The sequence below is a fragment of the Megalops cyprinoides genome, chromosome 7, assembly GCF_013368585.1.
Source record: "Megalops cyprinoides isolate fMegCyp1 chromosome 7, fMegCyp1.pri, whole genome shotgun sequence".
Lineage (NCBI taxonomy): Eukaryota > Metazoa > Chordata > Actinopteri > Elopiformes > Megalopidae > Megalops > Megalops cyprinoides.
In genome coordinates this window covers 32,475,171-32,494,072 of record NC_050589.1, presented here as the reverse complement: position 1 = coordinate 32,494,072, position 18,902 = coordinate 32,475,171, and the positions used below count along the sequence as shown (strand labels likewise).

The window sequence follows — 18,902 nt, the reverse complement described above, 5'->3', positions numbered from 1 at the left end:
GCAGAGGGACAGAGAAGCTCTAACCATAATTACACTACAGTGAGTCACAGAAAGAGCCTTGCTTTCCATCAGCTCCCACTGTACTGATGGGCACCAATCAACCATTGACCTCACATACACACACATACACACACACACCACTATGCTTTGCCTGTTTTTGCAGGATCTGTATTGGTTGTTTTTTCAAAGAGCTGTGTGATTTGAAGTGTTAAAAAACTCTATAAAATTGGACTCTATAAGAAACGATAGTTTAAAGGTTTCAGTGAAATTAAGGAGATACAGAGGAATTCAAGTGAAATGGTTTCTCGGAAAAGGAAGCATTGCTAAATAAATATAACAATGATGATGCGGTAAACATGCATGATCTCAGAATTACTTCAGTGCAAAGACCCTACAGTCACTGTGGGTCCCTTTCCCATATACCATGATCAGATACACAATATAGCAGTCAAAGGAGAAGTTTTAACTGCTCTGAGCTTTTTGCTCAGATATTGGTTTTGTAATTATACTCAGGAATTTGTTACTTGAATTGCTGCATTAATTCTTCTGTGTTTTATCAAAGGGACAATATGTTTTAACAATCAAAAATCACAAAATTCACATTCTAACAGTACACTTTACATTAGTCGGATGAATTATTGAGAAAAAACTACTACCTTAAATTTACATTGATGCTGTAAATTACAGGCAATTACAGAGTTCACCTAATAAAGTGGCATAAAAGTTGCGCAGACAGGACCTCACTAATCACACATGAACAAGCATCAGTGCCAAACATAGCACTTACTGTATATCTCAAGTGTGTGCCTAGATCAACGTACAAGTGCAGTGCAATATACATATGCAATTACAGACGAACTATCCCATTCCAAACAGAATGGTTAAACATATCCTGAAGTAAACCTCTACACATATAATTGCACTTAACTCTGAAGTACACCTCCACATATATAATTACACATAATGGTAATGAAATTTAATAAATTTATAGTTTGCATTAAGAGGATTTGTGGTATAAAAATGATAAAAGCCAATCAATATGTTTTACAAAGATCAACAGCATATCTGAATGAAATTAAATTGGACATATGGGAAGCCTTGCAAAGGATTGCAAACAGTATCCAGGTGTCTCCTCTCTCCAGTTTTCCAAGGTTCTCTGGCGCCCCCTGTCTGACCCTCACGTCTCACAGCTATGAAGAGGCCTCAAACGCCCTGGGCACTGCTACTGCTGCTACTGCTGCTGGTCACTGAAGTAAGAGGAAAGCAGTTTAGACCAGTTCTGTGTGTGTGTGTGTGTCTGTGTGCATGCATGAATATATACAGTATACATAATATATGTACAGTACCAGTCAAAAGTTGAGCACACCTACTCATAGAAGGTTTTTTCTTTATTTTTATTTATTTACTATTGTTCAGGACATATTTTCCACGTTTCTTGAATAATAGTAAATAAATAAATGGTAGACATTAAAGCTATGAAATAATACAAATGGGATTAAGTAGTGACCAAAAAAGTGTTCAATCAAAACTTATCAAAATCGTATATTTTAGATTCTTTAAAGTAACCAAAAATATTTAACAATTTTTTTTTTTTTGGAAAGAAATTCATACATAGGCATCAACTTCACTATTTATATTTGTCTAAGAAACAAATTTCAAGCATTTAAGCATAAGTCTTTAGATCAAAATGTCCTTGAATGAATGTTTCCCATTATCCTAATCAGGTGTGTCCAAACTTTTGACTGGTACTGTCTGTATGTATACAGTGCCTTGAAAAACTATTCAGCCCCCAATACTGTTTTCACAATTAATTGGCTCAGATTCCAAGTTTAAAATATATTAAAGTAAGATTTTTTTTTCCAGCTGGTCTACACAGTACATCGAGACAAATCAAAAGAAACATCCAAACTTTCTAAACTTAGACAAAAAAATAAAACTAAAACTTTGAGATTTAAAAGGTATTCATACCCTTCATAATTGTAAGGCTATCCTTGCTCGGGCGTGAGATATTGGCTCATAAACTCATCTGATTTGTTGATGGTCTCCATCTGTGTAGAAAATAGTGGATCACCTGTTTTGAATTACTTCATGAGCATAAATACCTTCCCTCTCTATAAGGTCAAACAGTATGGCTGGATTTTCTATTGAACAAACCCGAATGAAGAGAAAACAGCAATCAAAACAAGTGAGGGATATAATTGTGGAGAAGCACAAATCTGGGGAAGGATACAAGAACATTTCAAAGGCGCTGAACATACCTTGGAGCTCAGTGCAGTCCATCATACAGATATGAAAGAAATATGGAACTGCAGCCACACTCCCTAGGGCTAACTGCCCCCCTAAACGTAGCTGCCGAACAAGAATGGCACTTGTCAGAGAGGTTACTGTGATGCCAACTGTCACTCTAACCAAGCTACAGAAGTCAGTGGCTGCAACTGAAAATGATGTCTGTGGGTCAACAATCTCCAAGCTATTGTACAAAAAGGGCCTTTATGGAAGAGTGGCAAGGTAGAAGCCCTTGCTAAAAAAAGACTTTGCAAAATGTCAGTGTGAAGATACTACAGAGGTATGGCAGAAGGTTTTTTTTGGTCTGATGAGACTTAAGTGGCATTTTTTTGGCTCAAACGCTAAGCGGTATGTGTGGTGTAAAGCTAACACTGCACTTCAGCTGGGAAACACCATCCCCACAGTGAAATACGCTGGTGGTAGCATCATGATATGGGGGTGCTTTTCAGCAGCAGGGACTGGCAGGCTGGTCAAGACTGATGGGGAGATGAATGCTGCACAATGCATGGATATTCTGGATAAAAACCTAATCCCCTCTGCCAGAATCTGTAAACTAGGGAGGAAGTTTCAGCAGGACAACGACCCAAAGCACACTGCCAGAGGAACACTGGATTGGCTTAATGAACAAATTGATGTCCTTGGGTGGCCCGGTCAGAGTCCTGACATTAACCCCATCAAACATCTGTGGAAATGCCTCAAAATAGCTGTCCACCGCCTCTTCCCAACTAACCTGGTACAGCTTGAGCAATTTTGCAAGGAGATATATGGGCTAATATTGTTCCATCACATTATGCAAAATTAACAGACTTATCCAAAAAGACTGACAGCTGCGAAAGGTGGCAACAAAGAAGGAGAATGAATTCTTATTAACTATTGACATTTCAGTACTTGATTTTTTTTCTTTATTGGTTTACAATTTTATTTCTTTTTTGAGCTGCACTGTTGCAGAGTTAAGTGATGCACAAATACAAAAATCTGAATAATTAGTCATAATCTCAGGTTGTTTAAATCATTTATGTGAAAAACGGTTGGGGGCTGAATACTTTTTCAAGGCAATGGAGATACATACATACATACATATATATGTATATATATATATATATATATATATATATATATATACTGTATATATGTGTGTGTGTGTGTGTGTGTGTGTACTGTCTGTGTGCATGCTTAATACATAAGTACATATATTTGTGTGTGTGTGTGTGTGTTTATATGTGCATGTGTTTGGGAGCGTTTATACATATGTATGGAAGCTCATGTGCTGGCCATTGAAGCATACTGAATTTCTGTCCTTCAGGAGTGTGTCTGTGAGGAGGCGGGGCCTATCATGGTGTCCGAGGTGCAGCCCACGACCCCCGTGTCCAGCGCTGTTCTCAGGACGAGCCGTGGCCAGATCCTCTCAGCGCAGTTCGAGTGCTATCTGAAGATCATCACTGACCCGCCTCGCTCAGATGGAGGTGAAAATCTGCTCTCTAACATCAAAGCATCATCACATTATCACATCACAGCTTTACCCAGCCCAGTGGCCTTTATCTGAGTTATCTCATTAAATTCCTGAAATTGCAGAGAAGGCCGATGGCGTGATATCTGCGATGTATTATCTTTGTTTAAAGAAATTCATGTCATTGATCATGGAACTGAGATTATACATAGCTTTTAACTGTGTGTATGCCCTCAGAAATAAGTTAACTGTGACTGTTGTGCATATGTGGGTGCACACAAATGTTTGCTTGTGTATGTGTGCGCATGAGCATGTGTGGATGTTTGAGTGTGTGCATGAGTGTGTTTGCGTTTGTGTGTGTGTGTGTGTGTGTGTGTGTATGAATGTGTGTGTTTGTATGAATATGTATTTATGTATGTGTGCCTGCGTGCGCCTGTGCACTGTGTGAGTATGTGCGTGTGTGTGTGTTTGTGCTGTTGCTTCCATGTGTGTTTATGCCTGCCTTCACTGTGTGTGTGTGTGTGTGTGTGTGTGTGTGTGTGTGTTTGCATCTCTGTTTATGTGAGTGTGTGTGGTTGGGTGCGGCAGGGTCACAGTACTCATGGATTCACAAGAGACCAAGGGGGAAACAGCAGCCCTGAAAGAGGGGAAATGGCCTTTGTGCCAGTGCTGTCCCTGTCACAGTCCAATAAATAACCGCCTCTCAAACGCTACTTTGTGTGTTATTTCCACACAGGTACTAACTTTAGTCTCGATCTGGACTTCCTTGCATTGTTTACCAGGAGTGGTTGTAAGGGACACTATATCAATCTGCCAGCACACAGGGATGAACACAAGCTGCCAGACCCTTCGGTCCCCTCTGGTAGTTTCCCTATATTCTCACAACAAAGCTTTTTAAAAATATATTCCCATGAATGAATACTTTGGATCCTTGGATAGATATGCTGTTTTTAGTTCAATAACAGATTTATAAAGGGATGTACTATACTTAGTACATTACTTCAGTCTTGATCAATATCTTTGTTTTCCAAAAGGAGCCATCAGAGCACTACAGATCCCAGAAGCCCTCCAGTGTTCTTTTCCTTTATAACATCTGCATGTACTCATGTCTGTGTGGCCTTGTCAGCCCCTAGCCCATGATAAGGCTATGAGTTTCAGAGCATATCCCAGCACGCGCTGCACCCAGGCATATGATACCCCAGAACAATATTCTACAATTCGACAGACAGGTATGCGAATGCAAAAGGAGCTAATGGGCAGTTGTTACAGGACTCTGCTGGTGACTTTTGAAATGACTGGAATAAGTGCTCCTGGTTCCTGATTGTCGAAATGCATGACAGCACTTACATCACAAAGGAGTACTTCCTTCTATCCAGTTCTCAGTGAAAGACTGGAATGCATTGACACTGTTGAAAAACAAACTGCGTCATGGGCACAGTTATTGTTTTCGCCCCAGCTTTGCTGTTAACACGTGAACCGCGGAAGCAACAATGTAGCTGACCTCATGTCGAGTATGCTGCGTTCGGCCTCAGTGGTGCGCTCGGGACGCGGTGAGCAATCAGCAGGGGATGTGGTCTCTCTGTCTCCCCTTACAGGCCCCTTCTGTAACCGCACCTGGGATGGCTGGCTGTGCTGGGGGGACTCTTCTCCCGGCACAGCAATGCAGCTCTGTCCTGAGTACTTCCAGGACTTCGACCCTGCTGGTGAGACCCCGCACACTCTAGGGTGCGCCGCATTATCTATAATATCCATTTAATTACCAGGTAACATCACTGAAGCAGCACAATCTTAGTCAGTCTTCCCTTTTTTCTTTTGTGTTTCTTATTTTGTACCGTTGTTCTGCCCTGCACATGGTTTTAAGCATAAATTATGTCTTGCAAATTGTAAATTTGTTTTTATTTTAATTTCCTTATGAAAAGCAACATGAGCAGGGAATAAACAGAGGTGGTCTACAAAATAAGGTATAATAATAATAACTACTGTATTACTCTTGTTGTCACATCTTTGTCTCTTTTGTAAGCTGTACCTTACATGGTCTGAGATGGACCATGTGTCAGTAATGAGGGCAATGTGAGGTCCAATGTGCTCTAATGTGCTCTGATGCGTTTGGGAGTTCACTTTGGCTTAATGCAGTCTGCTCTGTGCACGTTTCAGAAAAGGTGACCAAAGTTTGTAACCCAGATGGCCTTTGGTTCCGTCACCCAGAGAGCAACCGCACCTGGTCCAACTACACACAGTGCACTGCGTATACCAAGGACAAGCTTAAGGCATGTAAACACCTCAGCTCTACTTTACAATGGTTAGGCCATGGCTGCTTTACCACGGCTAAGCTTTATTACACACAGAAAACTGAATATGGCTCCATTTGACAGTCGTACAAGATTAAATCAAATTTTGACAAATATGCTATCAGTGTGATCTAAAACGTGGGCTGCAGCTAAGATACATTTGGAAGGTAACCTTCAAACATGTTCTGGTGTTTAAAGTACAGGAGGTGGTAGCTGAGTCCCAGTAAAAGGCTACAGTGACTCATGTTGGCTCTGCTCCTCTCTCCCCAGTTGGCTTATAGTCTGTACTACCTGGCCATTGTGGGGCATGGCCTGTCAGTGGTCTCCCTGCTCATCTCCCTCTGCATCTTCTCCTACTTCAAGTGAGTAGTGAATTGCTCCGTACTGCTGCCCCCTGGAGGCCGATTTGTGTACTGTGCACATCAGCAGCCATATTGTCAACAGCCATAACCCACTGCTGCTGAGTGGGGCTGGACTTGGACTGCTTCTGGAAGGGTGGAAGTGGTGTTGGTGAGACAGTAGGGGGCACATTTTCTTTTGAACCGAGTAAAGCACAATGCGCTGAGCATGGCAATGAGCGCCTTGTGCTTTCTGATGATGTCGTACATCTAGGTGGTGACTCACTGTGGGGACATTAAAAATCCCACAGTGCTTGTCCCAGTGATATCAGGGGTTAATCCCAGAGCCCAGTCAAATTCCCAAACTGGCTCCCTACATCTGGCCACATAATCATCTGTCCCACAGATGGCTGGCCATGCAATCCTTCACATTCCCTACCTAGTCTGTTTCCCCAGGTGGCTACCGTAAAACAGATCTGAGTTCTCACTTGACCTCACTGGTTAAACAAACAGACAAATAAGTAAAATACGTAAAGTATGTGTCCTTACATGTTCATGCCAGTCTCAACCAATAGCAGCTCACAGAGGTCTCCTCTGCTCTGATGGCCCTTGTTCCTCTCTCTGGTTCTGTGCTTTCGTCAGGAGCCTGAGCTGTCAGAGGATTTCCCTCCACAAGAACATGTTCCTCTCCTTCATCCTCAACTCCATCTGCACCGTCATGTGGCTCTCCACCGTGGTCAGCGACCAGCAGCTGGTGGCGAGCGACTGGGTGAGTGCTCTCCCTGCGCCCGCCACCAGGGCGGTGGTGTCGGGCCTATATATCTGTGGAACTGAAAAACCACCATAAAGAAGCACTTTGTGTAAGCAGTCGTTGTGAGTGTGGTATTTGCGTGAAGGAGACGCTTCTCTTTGTCCCTGTGTGCGGCCTTGGCGGTGACAGATCGGATGCAAGGTGCTCTCCATTCTGACCCTGTACACCTTTGGCTCCAACTACTTCTGGATGCTGTGTGAGGGCATATACCTGCACACCCTCATCATCGTGGCCGTGTTCGTGGGGGAGCAGCATTTGGGATGGTACTATGTCCTGGGCTGGGGTGAGTACGTCCTGGGTGTGGCCCAGCTCCGCCCCACCAACAGTCGAGGCCCAGGGAACTCATTTAGGGATTACCCAAAAAGTCTTTATGCTGTACAATTCCAGTATCCAGGTTGATCATTAGATCCCAAGTGAAGACTTGAATGAATACCCTAGCCCTTTTTGACTGCCTTTTCATACTGTCTCTCTCTCTCTGATTCAGAGGTGCTGAAGTCATGCTACAATCTGGTGTCCCATCCAAAAATGAAATACGTTCTACTATATATTGACAAATATCTTGCTCTGCAAATACAATTATAATACATGAGTTCAAATCAGAAATATGTTGCAATATGTCAAAATAGCAGTAAATTACATATTTTAAACATATTTATTGAGCTTAAAATATACTTAAAATATGTTTTAAACACATTTTTGTATGGGGTAGTGATTCTACTGCCTGTCAAGTCTTGCTGCACAAACTACGTCTGCTTACAATGAGTAGCGTGTGCTCATCCAGAGCCAGTCACCATAGTTAAAAATTGCAATTTGCTGTAATTTTGTGTCAGATTCAGTGTCATGTGTCATGCATATAATGTTAAACTGTTGCATTGCTGTTACAAAAATAGAATAGCATAGCACTGTCTAATGGGTCCATTTCTGTAACAGTAAGGATCCAGGCTGTGAATGTAGTGTGTCTCGGTTTTTTATTTCTGAAGTGGTCTTAGTTGTTTCACTTGCATATTCATTACACAGGCAACTTCTGAGGTGAAAATGGAAAGACCTGTTCAGGCTTTAACATTGTTGTCTCGGTCACCACCTTTACCCTGACAGGGTTCCCCCTGGTCCCTGCTATCACCCACGCTGTGGCCCGATGGCTCTTCTACAACGACAGGTGACAAACAGCTCCATCACTGTACTGTACTTTTCAGCAGGGGTATCACGTCGCACTTTAAAAAAAAAAGGAGATGAAATCCTGTCTCAGCACGTTGGTGTGTTTCAGTGGATTATTATTCAAAGCCTGCATTTAGACACAACAGAAATACATCGAGAACACTCCTCCATTTGTGATAGTTGCTCCCTTGGTTTTAGTCTATTTGAAGACTGTACCTTCCAATCTGAGAACAACATAGCCCATTTAAATAACCCATGTTTCCTCATCTAACTGAACTCTCTTGTCATCTAAATGCAAAAACATGTGATTACAGTCTGGTAGCTTTAGGAGGACAGCAGAGAGAAAGAGATAGAGAGAGAGCCTTGATGGGTTCTGCTCTCTGCATGTGAGGGACTCTACCGTGAAAGCGAGGGCGTGTCAGTTTCTGTGCTCTCTGCATGTGAGGGACTCTACCGTGAAAGCGAGGGCGTGTCAGTTTCTGCAGGTCTGACGGTTGTGGTTTGAATCCTGAATGCAGTCCCGCCGGCGCGTCCTTGAGCAAGGCAATTGACTTCATTAGCCTCTGTAGGAAAACATCTGTGTGAATGGGTTACAGAATATGTAATGTGAATTGTAAGTGCTGTACAGTAATCACCCTTGAGAAGGGCATCTGCCAAACTGATAATGAAACCAATTTCACACTCCAGCAGTGTCGCCACAGATAGTCTGTATTACGGCCAGATAGTCGTCTCTGTAGCTCATTTAATCCGCCGTACTTGCCTTACTTATTTTGGTGCCAAGGGGCTTCAGCACCACATTCATTACTCTGCTGCTGATGAATGTTCTGTTTTAGCCTACTGCTCATGTCTGTTGGAACAAATCAATTCATGGACTACGGGATTTTTTCCTTCATTTTTTGAGTGCGACCCAGTCATTATTCCCACTGATCTTTATGGTTACGCACTGAAATGGATAGAGCACAGTGGTGCGCAAACCATTTTTTGTACTGTTGTGGACCACACTCCTTCAAGAATGTACATAATGAGCCCGAACACTTACAGCTCCAGCAATTAAAGAGGCCAAATTTTCAGTGTGAAGCACACAAAGCTAAATATCTGGATGGTGTGTAGAATATCTTTGACGATACTGTGACTGACTTTTTTCCCCCATTTGGCCATCAGGTGCTGGATCAGCTCAGACACTCACCTGCTCTACATCATCCATGGCCCCATCCACGCTGCCCTGCTGGTGAGCCATCACACCACATGGAGGACACGCACTCCATACATGGTCCAACTCCAGTATATGTCCCGTTTACTTAAGCATCAGACTTAAGTATCTGACTATGATAGCTACAGTAGGGGTTTTCACTCTGGTCTTTGAGACTCACTCTGTCTCACTGTGTTTATTTTATCTCCAGCAAAGCTCTCAATTATTTAGGATCAGCTGAGCTGACAGTGCTGATCTCTGTTTGATCTCTGTTCTTGTAGTCTGTGATAACGTCTTTGTGAAAGTAATGTGTCGTTGGTGCATGTGTACTAATACAAAGTGAAGTTGATTATTTATATTTTTGTTAATATCTGCCTTAGGAGTAAATTTGGTGCCTTAATTTATTTTTGTAGGACCCATTGAACTAATTTCAACTAAGCATTCATAATAAATAGTCTAAAGTCTATGTTACTGATGTTTTTAGTCACTCAAAGGAGTAAAAATAATTCTCACTACCCTTCTATCCTCCTGCTACAACATGCGACTGTGACTCCAAAACCAAACTGAAAGCAGATATCTGTTAAGCGATCTTATATCCAGATCAGAATTCATTGATAACAAGACATGTAAGATATATGACTCACCAAGTATAACAGGGTGTCTGCTATGCCTTATCGAATTAATAACATTTTAAATGGGAAATGCTTCATTTTTGATTAAGATCTGAACACTTTCTGGCATGGAGGAGTTTGGCGCAGTCTATTTCAATAACCCTGTTTCGCTATTTTGTCCACAATGAATAGCTATGAGTGTCAAGAATGTCGCTTTTGCCTCCTGCTGGCTCCGCCCCTTCCCCCCCCTGTCCAGGTGAACCTTTTCTTCCTCCTCAACATCATGCGCGTCCTGATCACCAAGCTGAAGCTCACCCACACCGCCGAGTCCAACGTTTACATGAAGGCCGTGCGGGCCACCCTCATCCTGGTCCCGCTGCTGGGCATCCAGTTCGTCCTGGTGCCCTGGAGGCCCGAGGGCCGGCTGGCCCGCGCCGTCTACGAGTTCGTCATGCACATCTTCAGCCACTTCCAGGTGTGGACACAGGCGACCCCTTCTGGCCTGCCCTGTGTACTACCCCCCCCCCCCCCCCCCCCTCCCTCCGGTGTTCCGTGTCCCCTTTTGCCTACACGGTGCAGGTCTGCAGGTCGCAGAACAGTTCTCATTCTGCATCACGTTTTCCCTCACTGTCGGCTAGACTGTGCAAAGCTGCAGTCGGTCTGATAGCTTTCTTCTGGAAAGGTCATGTTAGTTTTGGACTTAATGTTGGTACTAATTTTTCTTCTCTGAGTCCTACTGCAAAACAATCCACAAACAGTCGTTGCCTTCCTGTGTCCCAGAATTAGTGTTTCTTATTACTGGCAGAGATCTGTGCATGCTGGTTGGCCTTCTATCAGGGCTAAAGCAGATCGGTTTGCCTGAGTTTTTAAATGATCGTCAATTTCATGTGACGGTTAGTCACTACAAGCCCTTTGCATAAAATAATAAGAGATATATAGACAATATACGTCCCTTTCACAAATTTCTCTTGCTTGGTTAAGCTATTAGTAATTACTAGGGTTAATTTCATAGGTTTAGTGTTATTTGAGTAGTCCTGGTACTAATTGATTCAAATTGTATTAATTGTAATCAGTTACTTTGATATACTCTGTTTTACTTGATTAAAAGGCACCTTTTGGGCTGAAATTGTGATGTGTTCCTGATTTCAGTGAAAGTACTTAATTGTTTTAAAGGGATTAGCAGTAGAGAGGAGAGTCACAGAATAACGCAGCTCAGTCCTCCAGATTGATTTCACTGTTCTGCTGGCATGTCTCTCTTTACAGGGTTTTCTAGTAGCAGTCATCTTCTGTTTCTGCAATGGGGAGGTAGGTGTTGCTGTATTCCTGTACTAAAATATTGAATATTGTTAAAATATTAAAATTAATGTGAATATTTAGCTCGATCTAAAGTCATACGGTTGCTGAAACCCTTTACTCCAGTGGCATGGTCTTGTTTCAGCTGGTTTGTGAACAGTTCACCCTCTGTGCAACATTTTGTTTAGTTCTGAATCATGCAGTCACTCAAGAATGCACTGCGTGTGCCAGTAATTCTGGCTGGCCTTTCTGAAACGCTCCCTTATGACCAGCTAACCCAGCTCTGTGCCAGTACGATACGGTAGCTGACATGACAGGTACTGATTGGCCACGCTCTTGCGTGCACTGCTGTGCAGCCAAATGTGAGGCCACACAGAACACTCCGCTGTTCCTACAAGCAAGCCATCTTTACCAGCAGCTGGTAAGCTCATACCAGAAACACACAGGAAGGGGTGAAACCAGACCAGGAGAGGGTTTCTGCCCTGTTCTTTTCCGTGATTTGCCTTTGCAGACGATAACAGAATGAAATGGAGATTTGACTGTGAGTGAAGCAGTGTCCCCAGCCAGGGAGTGTGACATAGAGTGAGTAGTTTGTGTCTTCCCCCTGCCCCCCCCCCCCGCGCCATGGTGTCACGTCCAAATCCCTCCCCAGGTGCAGGCAGCGCTGAAGAGGCACTGGAAGCAGAACAGGGCCCGGTGCAGTGGTCTGCTGGTGACCAACGACTCCCACTCCAATGTCCACACCAACACCTCCGTCACCGAAATGAGCCGGGCCATCGTGAGCCTGGAGCCGAGCCTCCCCGACGGTGACGTCAAGAAAGCCCAGCCCCCTGCCGGACCCGGGACCAAGCAGGCCAACGGACAGAGGAACGGCCAGTACTTCTCCAACGGAGAGGGATGCGCACTGAAGACCCTGGAGTCCACTGTCATCTGAGCTGCACATAGCACTCACTCAGATGCATACACACACATACACACATACACATATACACACACAGAGACGCACTCACACCCACATGCACACACATGCATACATCACAGCCAAAAGCAGGAAAGAGTAAAGAAGTTTGGACAACGCAAGCAGCCGTGAATCAGAATGAATCAGCGATTCCAGCAACATGCTTACCTATCCAAAGCTGTAGCCAGGCGTGTAAATGCCACACCGCATTTGCTCATGAACATGCATGCTCTTGCACTCAGAAACACAAACTCTCATTCCTCTGTGGGCAAATGAGCAGCAGGCATGGATTTGCAAGACCACATCGCTGGGCCATCATGCCAGAGTTTTATGTTTCATGTTTCATTGTTTGAATATGCCAAATGCCAGACCCACTAAAAAAACACACACACACAAGCAAGATATATTTCCCTCAATCTCTGGAGACCTCTCTTGGTCAATGACAGAGTTATTCAGAATGGAGTGTTGAAAATAGCACCCCAGCCTTAGTGTGAAACGGGACACCAGGGTGGATAAGGGGGATGAAGCTTCCTGTTTGGACAGGAACTAAGCCCTAGAGGAACATCCAGGCTTATCCAGAGGAGGCTGCTTTGAGTCTGAGTCTACGCCCGCTGGAGGAATAGTACATACTGATATTTTTCTTTAATGCACTGTATATATTCATGGATGTTTCTGCTGTAAATACATAAGCTTGTACAACGCCATACTCATTCCAGGCACATATTTCTACACTTTAAACTTTTAGACCGTGACAGTCACTCACAGGGAATATGTCTTTGCACTGAGCTTGGCCTTCTCCGTGACGTTCATAGCACACACACCACACACACAAATATGCCTTCATTTCTGCGTGTGTAATTGTTGCTTTCGTGGGTCACAACTGAAGTATTATTAATGAAGTATTTGGAGCACTAATTCTGCCCTCACACAGCTGACAGAATAGGAAAGAGACAGTATAAATAAAAATTTTTACCTGAAGAAAAGTGAGCTCCAGAACAATGACAAGTACAAATACAAAAACTACAGGCAAATTAAGTTGGAAGCAGGTATTCCAATGCCTGAAAAATGTTTAATTGTCAGAATTGCAGGTAGCCAGCCCTACAATGATTCCGTTGATTAAAAAGGAATATGCATCAAAGTTTGAACAAAGCTATGAAATATAAATGCCCGTATAGCACTTCAGACCCAGCTGTTCCAGATGTGTTAAGATGCAGGCAGACAGAATGAACAAACGTCTAACTTCTCTGTGTAAGCCATCTGTTCAAACAATGTGCTTTGTCCTCAGTTCTGAGCGAAGTTGTGAAACTCTTATTATGTCTAATGAGTACCAGTACCACAACTGACAACATTGTGTAAGAAATTAGAAAAGTTATTCTTGCCGATATGTATTACTCAGTGTAACAAATTAGTTTGATTTAATGCTGGACTGAGTTGCAGATAGTATGTGAATGCAGACTTCTAAATAGATCTCAACAGAACAGGGTAATGGCAGTGACCTTTTAAAGCTGGGGATATTGCACCTTAGATGACATTCTGTTCAGGTGTTGACATGAAAAAAGACAGGGAATCATTGGGAAGCATCACTTTTGGTTTTGTCCTTGTTCAGTTTGTGTGAGGTATTGTGGCTCAAATTGTTTAGTGTTACTTGGCTTTACTTGGCTTACATCAATACCTAGGATGATGCCAGACCTATTTTTAAAGTGTTTTACTGACTTATAGAGAATAATTGCTACATTGTATATGTGATTAACTTGGCACATTTTGAAACTGAAAGCATTTTGTTTCTACTGATACAATGTCTTCGATTGGTCTTCTGTCTGTGACGTTCAATGTGGTAAGTACGGGTAACTAGAAAGCTGGGTGATGTCAGGACAGGAGGTGTCTCTCAGTAGTGGAAATGTACAGAGGAGAGTATGGCTTGCTTTTGAAAAAAAAAATACTTATGATAAAAAGAGAACAAAGCTACGATTGGATGGATGTGCTGGACTTTGGTGAGAAACCATGTAAACATCAGAAGGAAAAGGGGAAATAGAAAAAGAACTCAACCTATAGAAGTATTTGGCCTCAATTCAATACAGCTGCAGATGGGCTTTGCCCTGAAGCCTTTGTCTTCAACTTTGTCAAATTCAGACATTGAAATAAATTGGTTAGTACACATTAAAGTGTACACATTCAAGCGACCTCTGAAATAAACCAAAAATGTTGTGTAAGAAACAGAAAAAACCACTTACTGAAATGTGTTACTGAAAGTTTAGGGCAAAGCAGATTGCACTTATGTTGAATCTAGGCTCAAATTCATATAGGCGAGGAAGACCCTAAAGGACTAATGGCAGCAAAAATTTCTGAACAAATTATGAACATTCCACTTTGGCTGCCAATGGAACAGAGCACTTGGAAGTATTGCATTTTTTCATTTTTGTAATTAGTATAATTCATGTTGTTTTCCTGTAATTGCAATAAAGAATCATATTATGGTATGAGATATCCACTTTATTTTTCCATTTCACGTTCAGACTGCACCAGATTTCACCACCATCACAGTGACTTCAGGGAAGGGCAGTGGAAATAGGAAATAAAATGGACTTCCATGCTGCGTAAACCTTTTTAGAAGTGACTCATGCGTTTATTTCTGGTAATCCTCCCGCTCCTTTGAGAACTCTCCAGCTTTGCAGAGAAAAATAAATGTTTTTACTGGAATTAATGGATATTATATTCAGAAAAAAATGTGTGAGTGCTGTTGTTTTCTAGCTTATTCTACGAACTGGGGATGGAAGCAGGAGCTGTTGCAGAACTCTCCTGGTGCGAGTGTCAACAGTCTCATGCAGGCCTGAATATGAAGGTCTGATACGGTCACAGTGTGCAGAAATTCTATTTGATTCTGTTTATTGTTGGAGAGCAGTCAGCTGGCTGTGCCACAGTGCTTTTCTTTTTTTCTCTCTACGAATTGTCAGCGTCAAGGACAGAATGAACAGAGCAACATGACGTGCTTCTTAAAACAATCTTCCTGTTATATGACCTTGAGGGAGCTCATGCATACAATTCAACATACAACGCTGACACGCTCTCCAGAGAGATGTATTCCTGTTGAAATGGCCATGCGTGTGTAATACAGTGTAGTGTACTGAAGTGTCTCTTGTTACAAAGAAGTAGCTAGCTGCACATTCAATGCCAGCTTACATAAAACAAATTACAATACTGGGCAAATGTTGCGCCTTTGCTGAGCAGACACCTTCCGGGATGAGTTTGTGTGCGTTTTTACATGTTATCCGTTTGTACAGGATATTGAATATTTATGAAAGGAATTCAGGCCTGGGACTTTTCCTCACTCATGGTTATTGGGGTGCTGCCTCACCTGAGATTCGAGCCTGCAACCTCTTGATAAGGAAGCAGGCTCCCTTGCCACACTGTCACCATGTGTATTTTAAATAAACTCTAATCAGGCCAGTACAGCTTATGTGACTTCCAGTAATTGTGGGCGCTAGACAGAATCAATACATGTACTGCTGAATGCATTCTTTTGCTGGGAAAGGGCAGCTCTTGTCATTTATTTTCTTTTTTATTGCTGAGTTATCGCAGACTGCCTTGATCGGTGCAGGCACTTCACATCGTTCCACTCTTCCGCCTCTCCCTCTCCAGACCCTCTGTCTGTTATTACTTTGCCGTAATGGGGTGGGCTGCAGCCGGGCACACAGAGGCAGATGTGACCGAGGGGGTCGACGCTGCATGAAAAATGAAAGGGGCCTGGGAAACAGTGAGTAGACGAGTGTGAATCTCCAGGCCGTGTTGTGATGCAGGGGCCTCTGCTGCAGCCAGCAGAGTGAGGCACAGGAATGTAAGAAAGTTCAATTTCAGGAACAGGACATTCAGTTCATCCAGGCTTATTGTCAGTCTTAAAGTCTAAAGCGCATCCTACAGCGCATCTTGTGCTGTGAGCCTGGTCTGGGAACACACCAAGGGGTCTCTGCTCCTACTGAACGCCCTCATTTTCTCTCTAATAACAGTGCTTAGCTTGCCAAAGGACCCACTTTCCAGTCCAAGAAACCCATTACTCCATTATGCCCAAATTCTTCGCTCTTATGCTCCCACTGCAAGCCGTATGTTAATATCTGAGCAACAACTGTTCATCTAAGAGTGCACGTTACAGGCACGAGCCAGTGGGGCACTTATGGGACCGAGCTGAAGGCTGAGGAGGGGAATGCCAAAGCATCCCGTGTGTAATGAGAAACCATCCCTCTATCTCCCTCTGTTTCCTGTTGACACGACTGCCTTTGCCCTCGGGAAGAAGAGGCCTTCATTTTATACAGAAGGTTCTGGTTTGAAATAGCAAAACAAAAAAGTGAAGAACAAACAAACAAAAAAACAAACAGTGCTGTGCATTTCCATTAAGTCACATGTGTGTCAGTTGCAATACCAAAATGCTAAAGATTGTGTGTGACAAAGGGAATGTCACTTACTTTTCTACTGTTAATTCTTTAATTCTTAAATTGAAAAATTAATGATGATGATCGCAATGAATCTGGGAGCAGTGTTAGAATAGGGTTCCAAAGCACCAGTGGTTCTTGCTCACCATTTTTCATCTGGTGGTGGGGGGGGGCAGGTAGGGGCTAGTAAGCAGACTGTCTTGTTGTTTATGGGAAAGAATCTTTTTGGTTGCTCGCGAACAACAACAAAATGTACAGTTACGTGATCTTTTGAACTTGTGTCCGGCTACTGTCACATGTTTGTCAAGCTCTCTGTAAACATTAATTACGGGCATGACTTTTATGGTGGGAGACTGGAAAGGGAGAGTGACTGATAAGGGCAAACACTTATGTCCCTAAGTCTCTTAGCCGGTGGTCTGGTCTTTCCCATTAAAGTTTGCTCTTTTCCCATCGTTTTCCTGAAACTTGGTTCATCTTTCAAAGCATTCTCCTTGCTGGCGGCACACCAGCTGTTTCTAGTCTCCGTGGAGTTGCAAGGCCACAGGCTGTGCGCATGAGAAATACTGCAGCGACGTTCCTCTCCCATCACTTGCAACAGGAAGCTGGCACGCAGATGCAGACAGGGAGAAGATGGGCGACAGGGAGGTTAGACTACAGCTTCATTTCTCACAGACTGCAAACGGTTCCCCTGTATGATTCAACTCATTGCTTTCATTGCCTCACAACCCCCAACCCCCCCCCCCCCCCGGAGCACACACACACAGACACGTACGGTCGCGCACACATCGCCATCCCCAATAGATGTCCCGTCCCAGATTCTGCTCCTCTCTCCGCGGCTGTGTCACATTCAACCTCTTAACTTTCCTCACATCTGAACATGATGACTCTCCACTGGGAGACGTGACACATGCTGTTAATGTTCTGACTGTTCGGGTAAAAGCCTCGTTTTCAAGTTCAGTTTTGTTTACTGTCATTATTTATCATTGATTATTTATGACTTTGATCTTCTAAGTGGTCACAGTATATGAGAAGTGAATTCTCAGTTGACATTCCATAATGGTTCAACAAATAATTGCAAATCATTACATCAACTGTTGAATTCTACATACATCATGTAAAGCTTTTGTAAATTGTACCATCTGCATTAAAATCACATCAAGAGCATGTTAAAGGGGAAAATATGATTAGCGTTTGGGTCAAATTAGAATTGTAGAGCTTCCTGTGGTGGAAACATGACGTTTACTTAAGCTCAAGCAACAATCTCACATTTATCCTGCACCTAAGTCCCCCTCTAATACATTAATTAAGTCAAGATCAGTTAAATGCGCATTTTCAAAATGATGAAATGTTGGGTGGAAGAGATGCACCAACAAGGAAGTGGACATGTTCGTTAAATTAGTATTTTTAAAATGTATAAAACAGGGAAAATATATGGTCTGGGTCGTTGGTCCATTCTCCCTCCCAAAGAAATAAAACAGAGTCTTAGTAAGTACCTTTTAAGAAATAAGGTGGCGAAATAAATATTTTACATAGCTTCATGCTGCCCTCTGCTGTCTGGTAGGTGTATTTCTAAAATTACCATCGACATTTCAACCAGCGAGAAAACGGGTGGATTACTGGATCAGTTCTCCAAGTAGTGCAGTTTTATTGTAGCCATTAATATTCCATTTGGCGACCACAACTAGACAGTATAGCTATAATAGCTACTATTCGCCATTCACTAACAATACGCTACAATATGACCGGAAGTTGTTCCTTTCAAACTGCAGAAACTTAGCGTTAACGAGCCAAATAAAAGTAAGCTGGTTAGCTAATAAGGTTGATAGTTGTGGACTGAAAAACTCTTTACCGTTAGGTTTTTAAAACTGTTGATGTTTAAATTTTAGGCTTGAAAATAGGGTTCAGGAGATTTAACATGTAAACATTCTAGCAACATATCATGCAATGCGATGCTAGCTAATCCACTGTCCAGCTCTAATTCGCACCGCAAATCGAATGTGGAAGGATGCATCAGTCGTTGTTACTGTTTCCACACAAACAGCAGCATGTCTTTTATTTTGTATAACTTCTTACGAGACCAGCATTTGTCTCATTGCAAAAGGATG

The 18,902-nt window shown here is 42.8% G+C and overlaps 1 protein-coding gene across 1 annotated transcript in view; it reads left to right on the top strand.

Annotated features, from left to right (window-relative positions):
• calcrl2 (calcitonin receptor-like 2) overlaps nucleotides 1-14,758 on the top strand; it is a 29,012-nt gene extending 14,254 nt beyond the window's left edge. The window contains exons 2-13 of the mRNA XM_036533312.1: nucleotides 1,143-1,252; nucleotides 3,590-3,749; nucleotides 5,329-5,436; nucleotides 5,888-6,000; nucleotides 6,292-6,383; nucleotides 7,002-7,128; nucleotides 7,300-7,453; nucleotides 8,266-8,326; nucleotides 9,487-9,553; nucleotides 10,382-10,600; nucleotides 11,389-11,430; nucleotides 12,071-14,758. Coding sequence (XP_036389205.1) covers nucleotides 1,193-1,252; nucleotides 3,590-3,749; nucleotides 5,329-5,436; nucleotides 5,888-6,000; nucleotides 6,292-6,383; nucleotides 7,002-7,128; nucleotides 7,300-7,453; nucleotides 8,266-8,326; nucleotides 9,487-9,553; nucleotides 10,382-10,600; nucleotides 11,389-11,430; nucleotides 12,071-12,352 — 1,485 coding nt within the window. The 5' untranslated portion in view covers nucleotides 1,143-1,192 and the 3' untranslated portion in view covers nucleotides 12,353-14,758. The remainder of the gene's footprint in view (nucleotides 1-1,142; nucleotides 1,253-3,589; nucleotides 3,750-5,328; nucleotides 5,437-5,887; nucleotides 6,001-6,291; nucleotides 6,384-7,001; nucleotides 7,129-7,299; nucleotides 7,454-8,265; nucleotides 8,327-9,486; nucleotides 9,554-10,381; nucleotides 10,601-11,388; nucleotides 11,431-12,070) is intronic.
• Nucleotides 14,759-18,902: the final 4,144 nt, after the last annotated feature.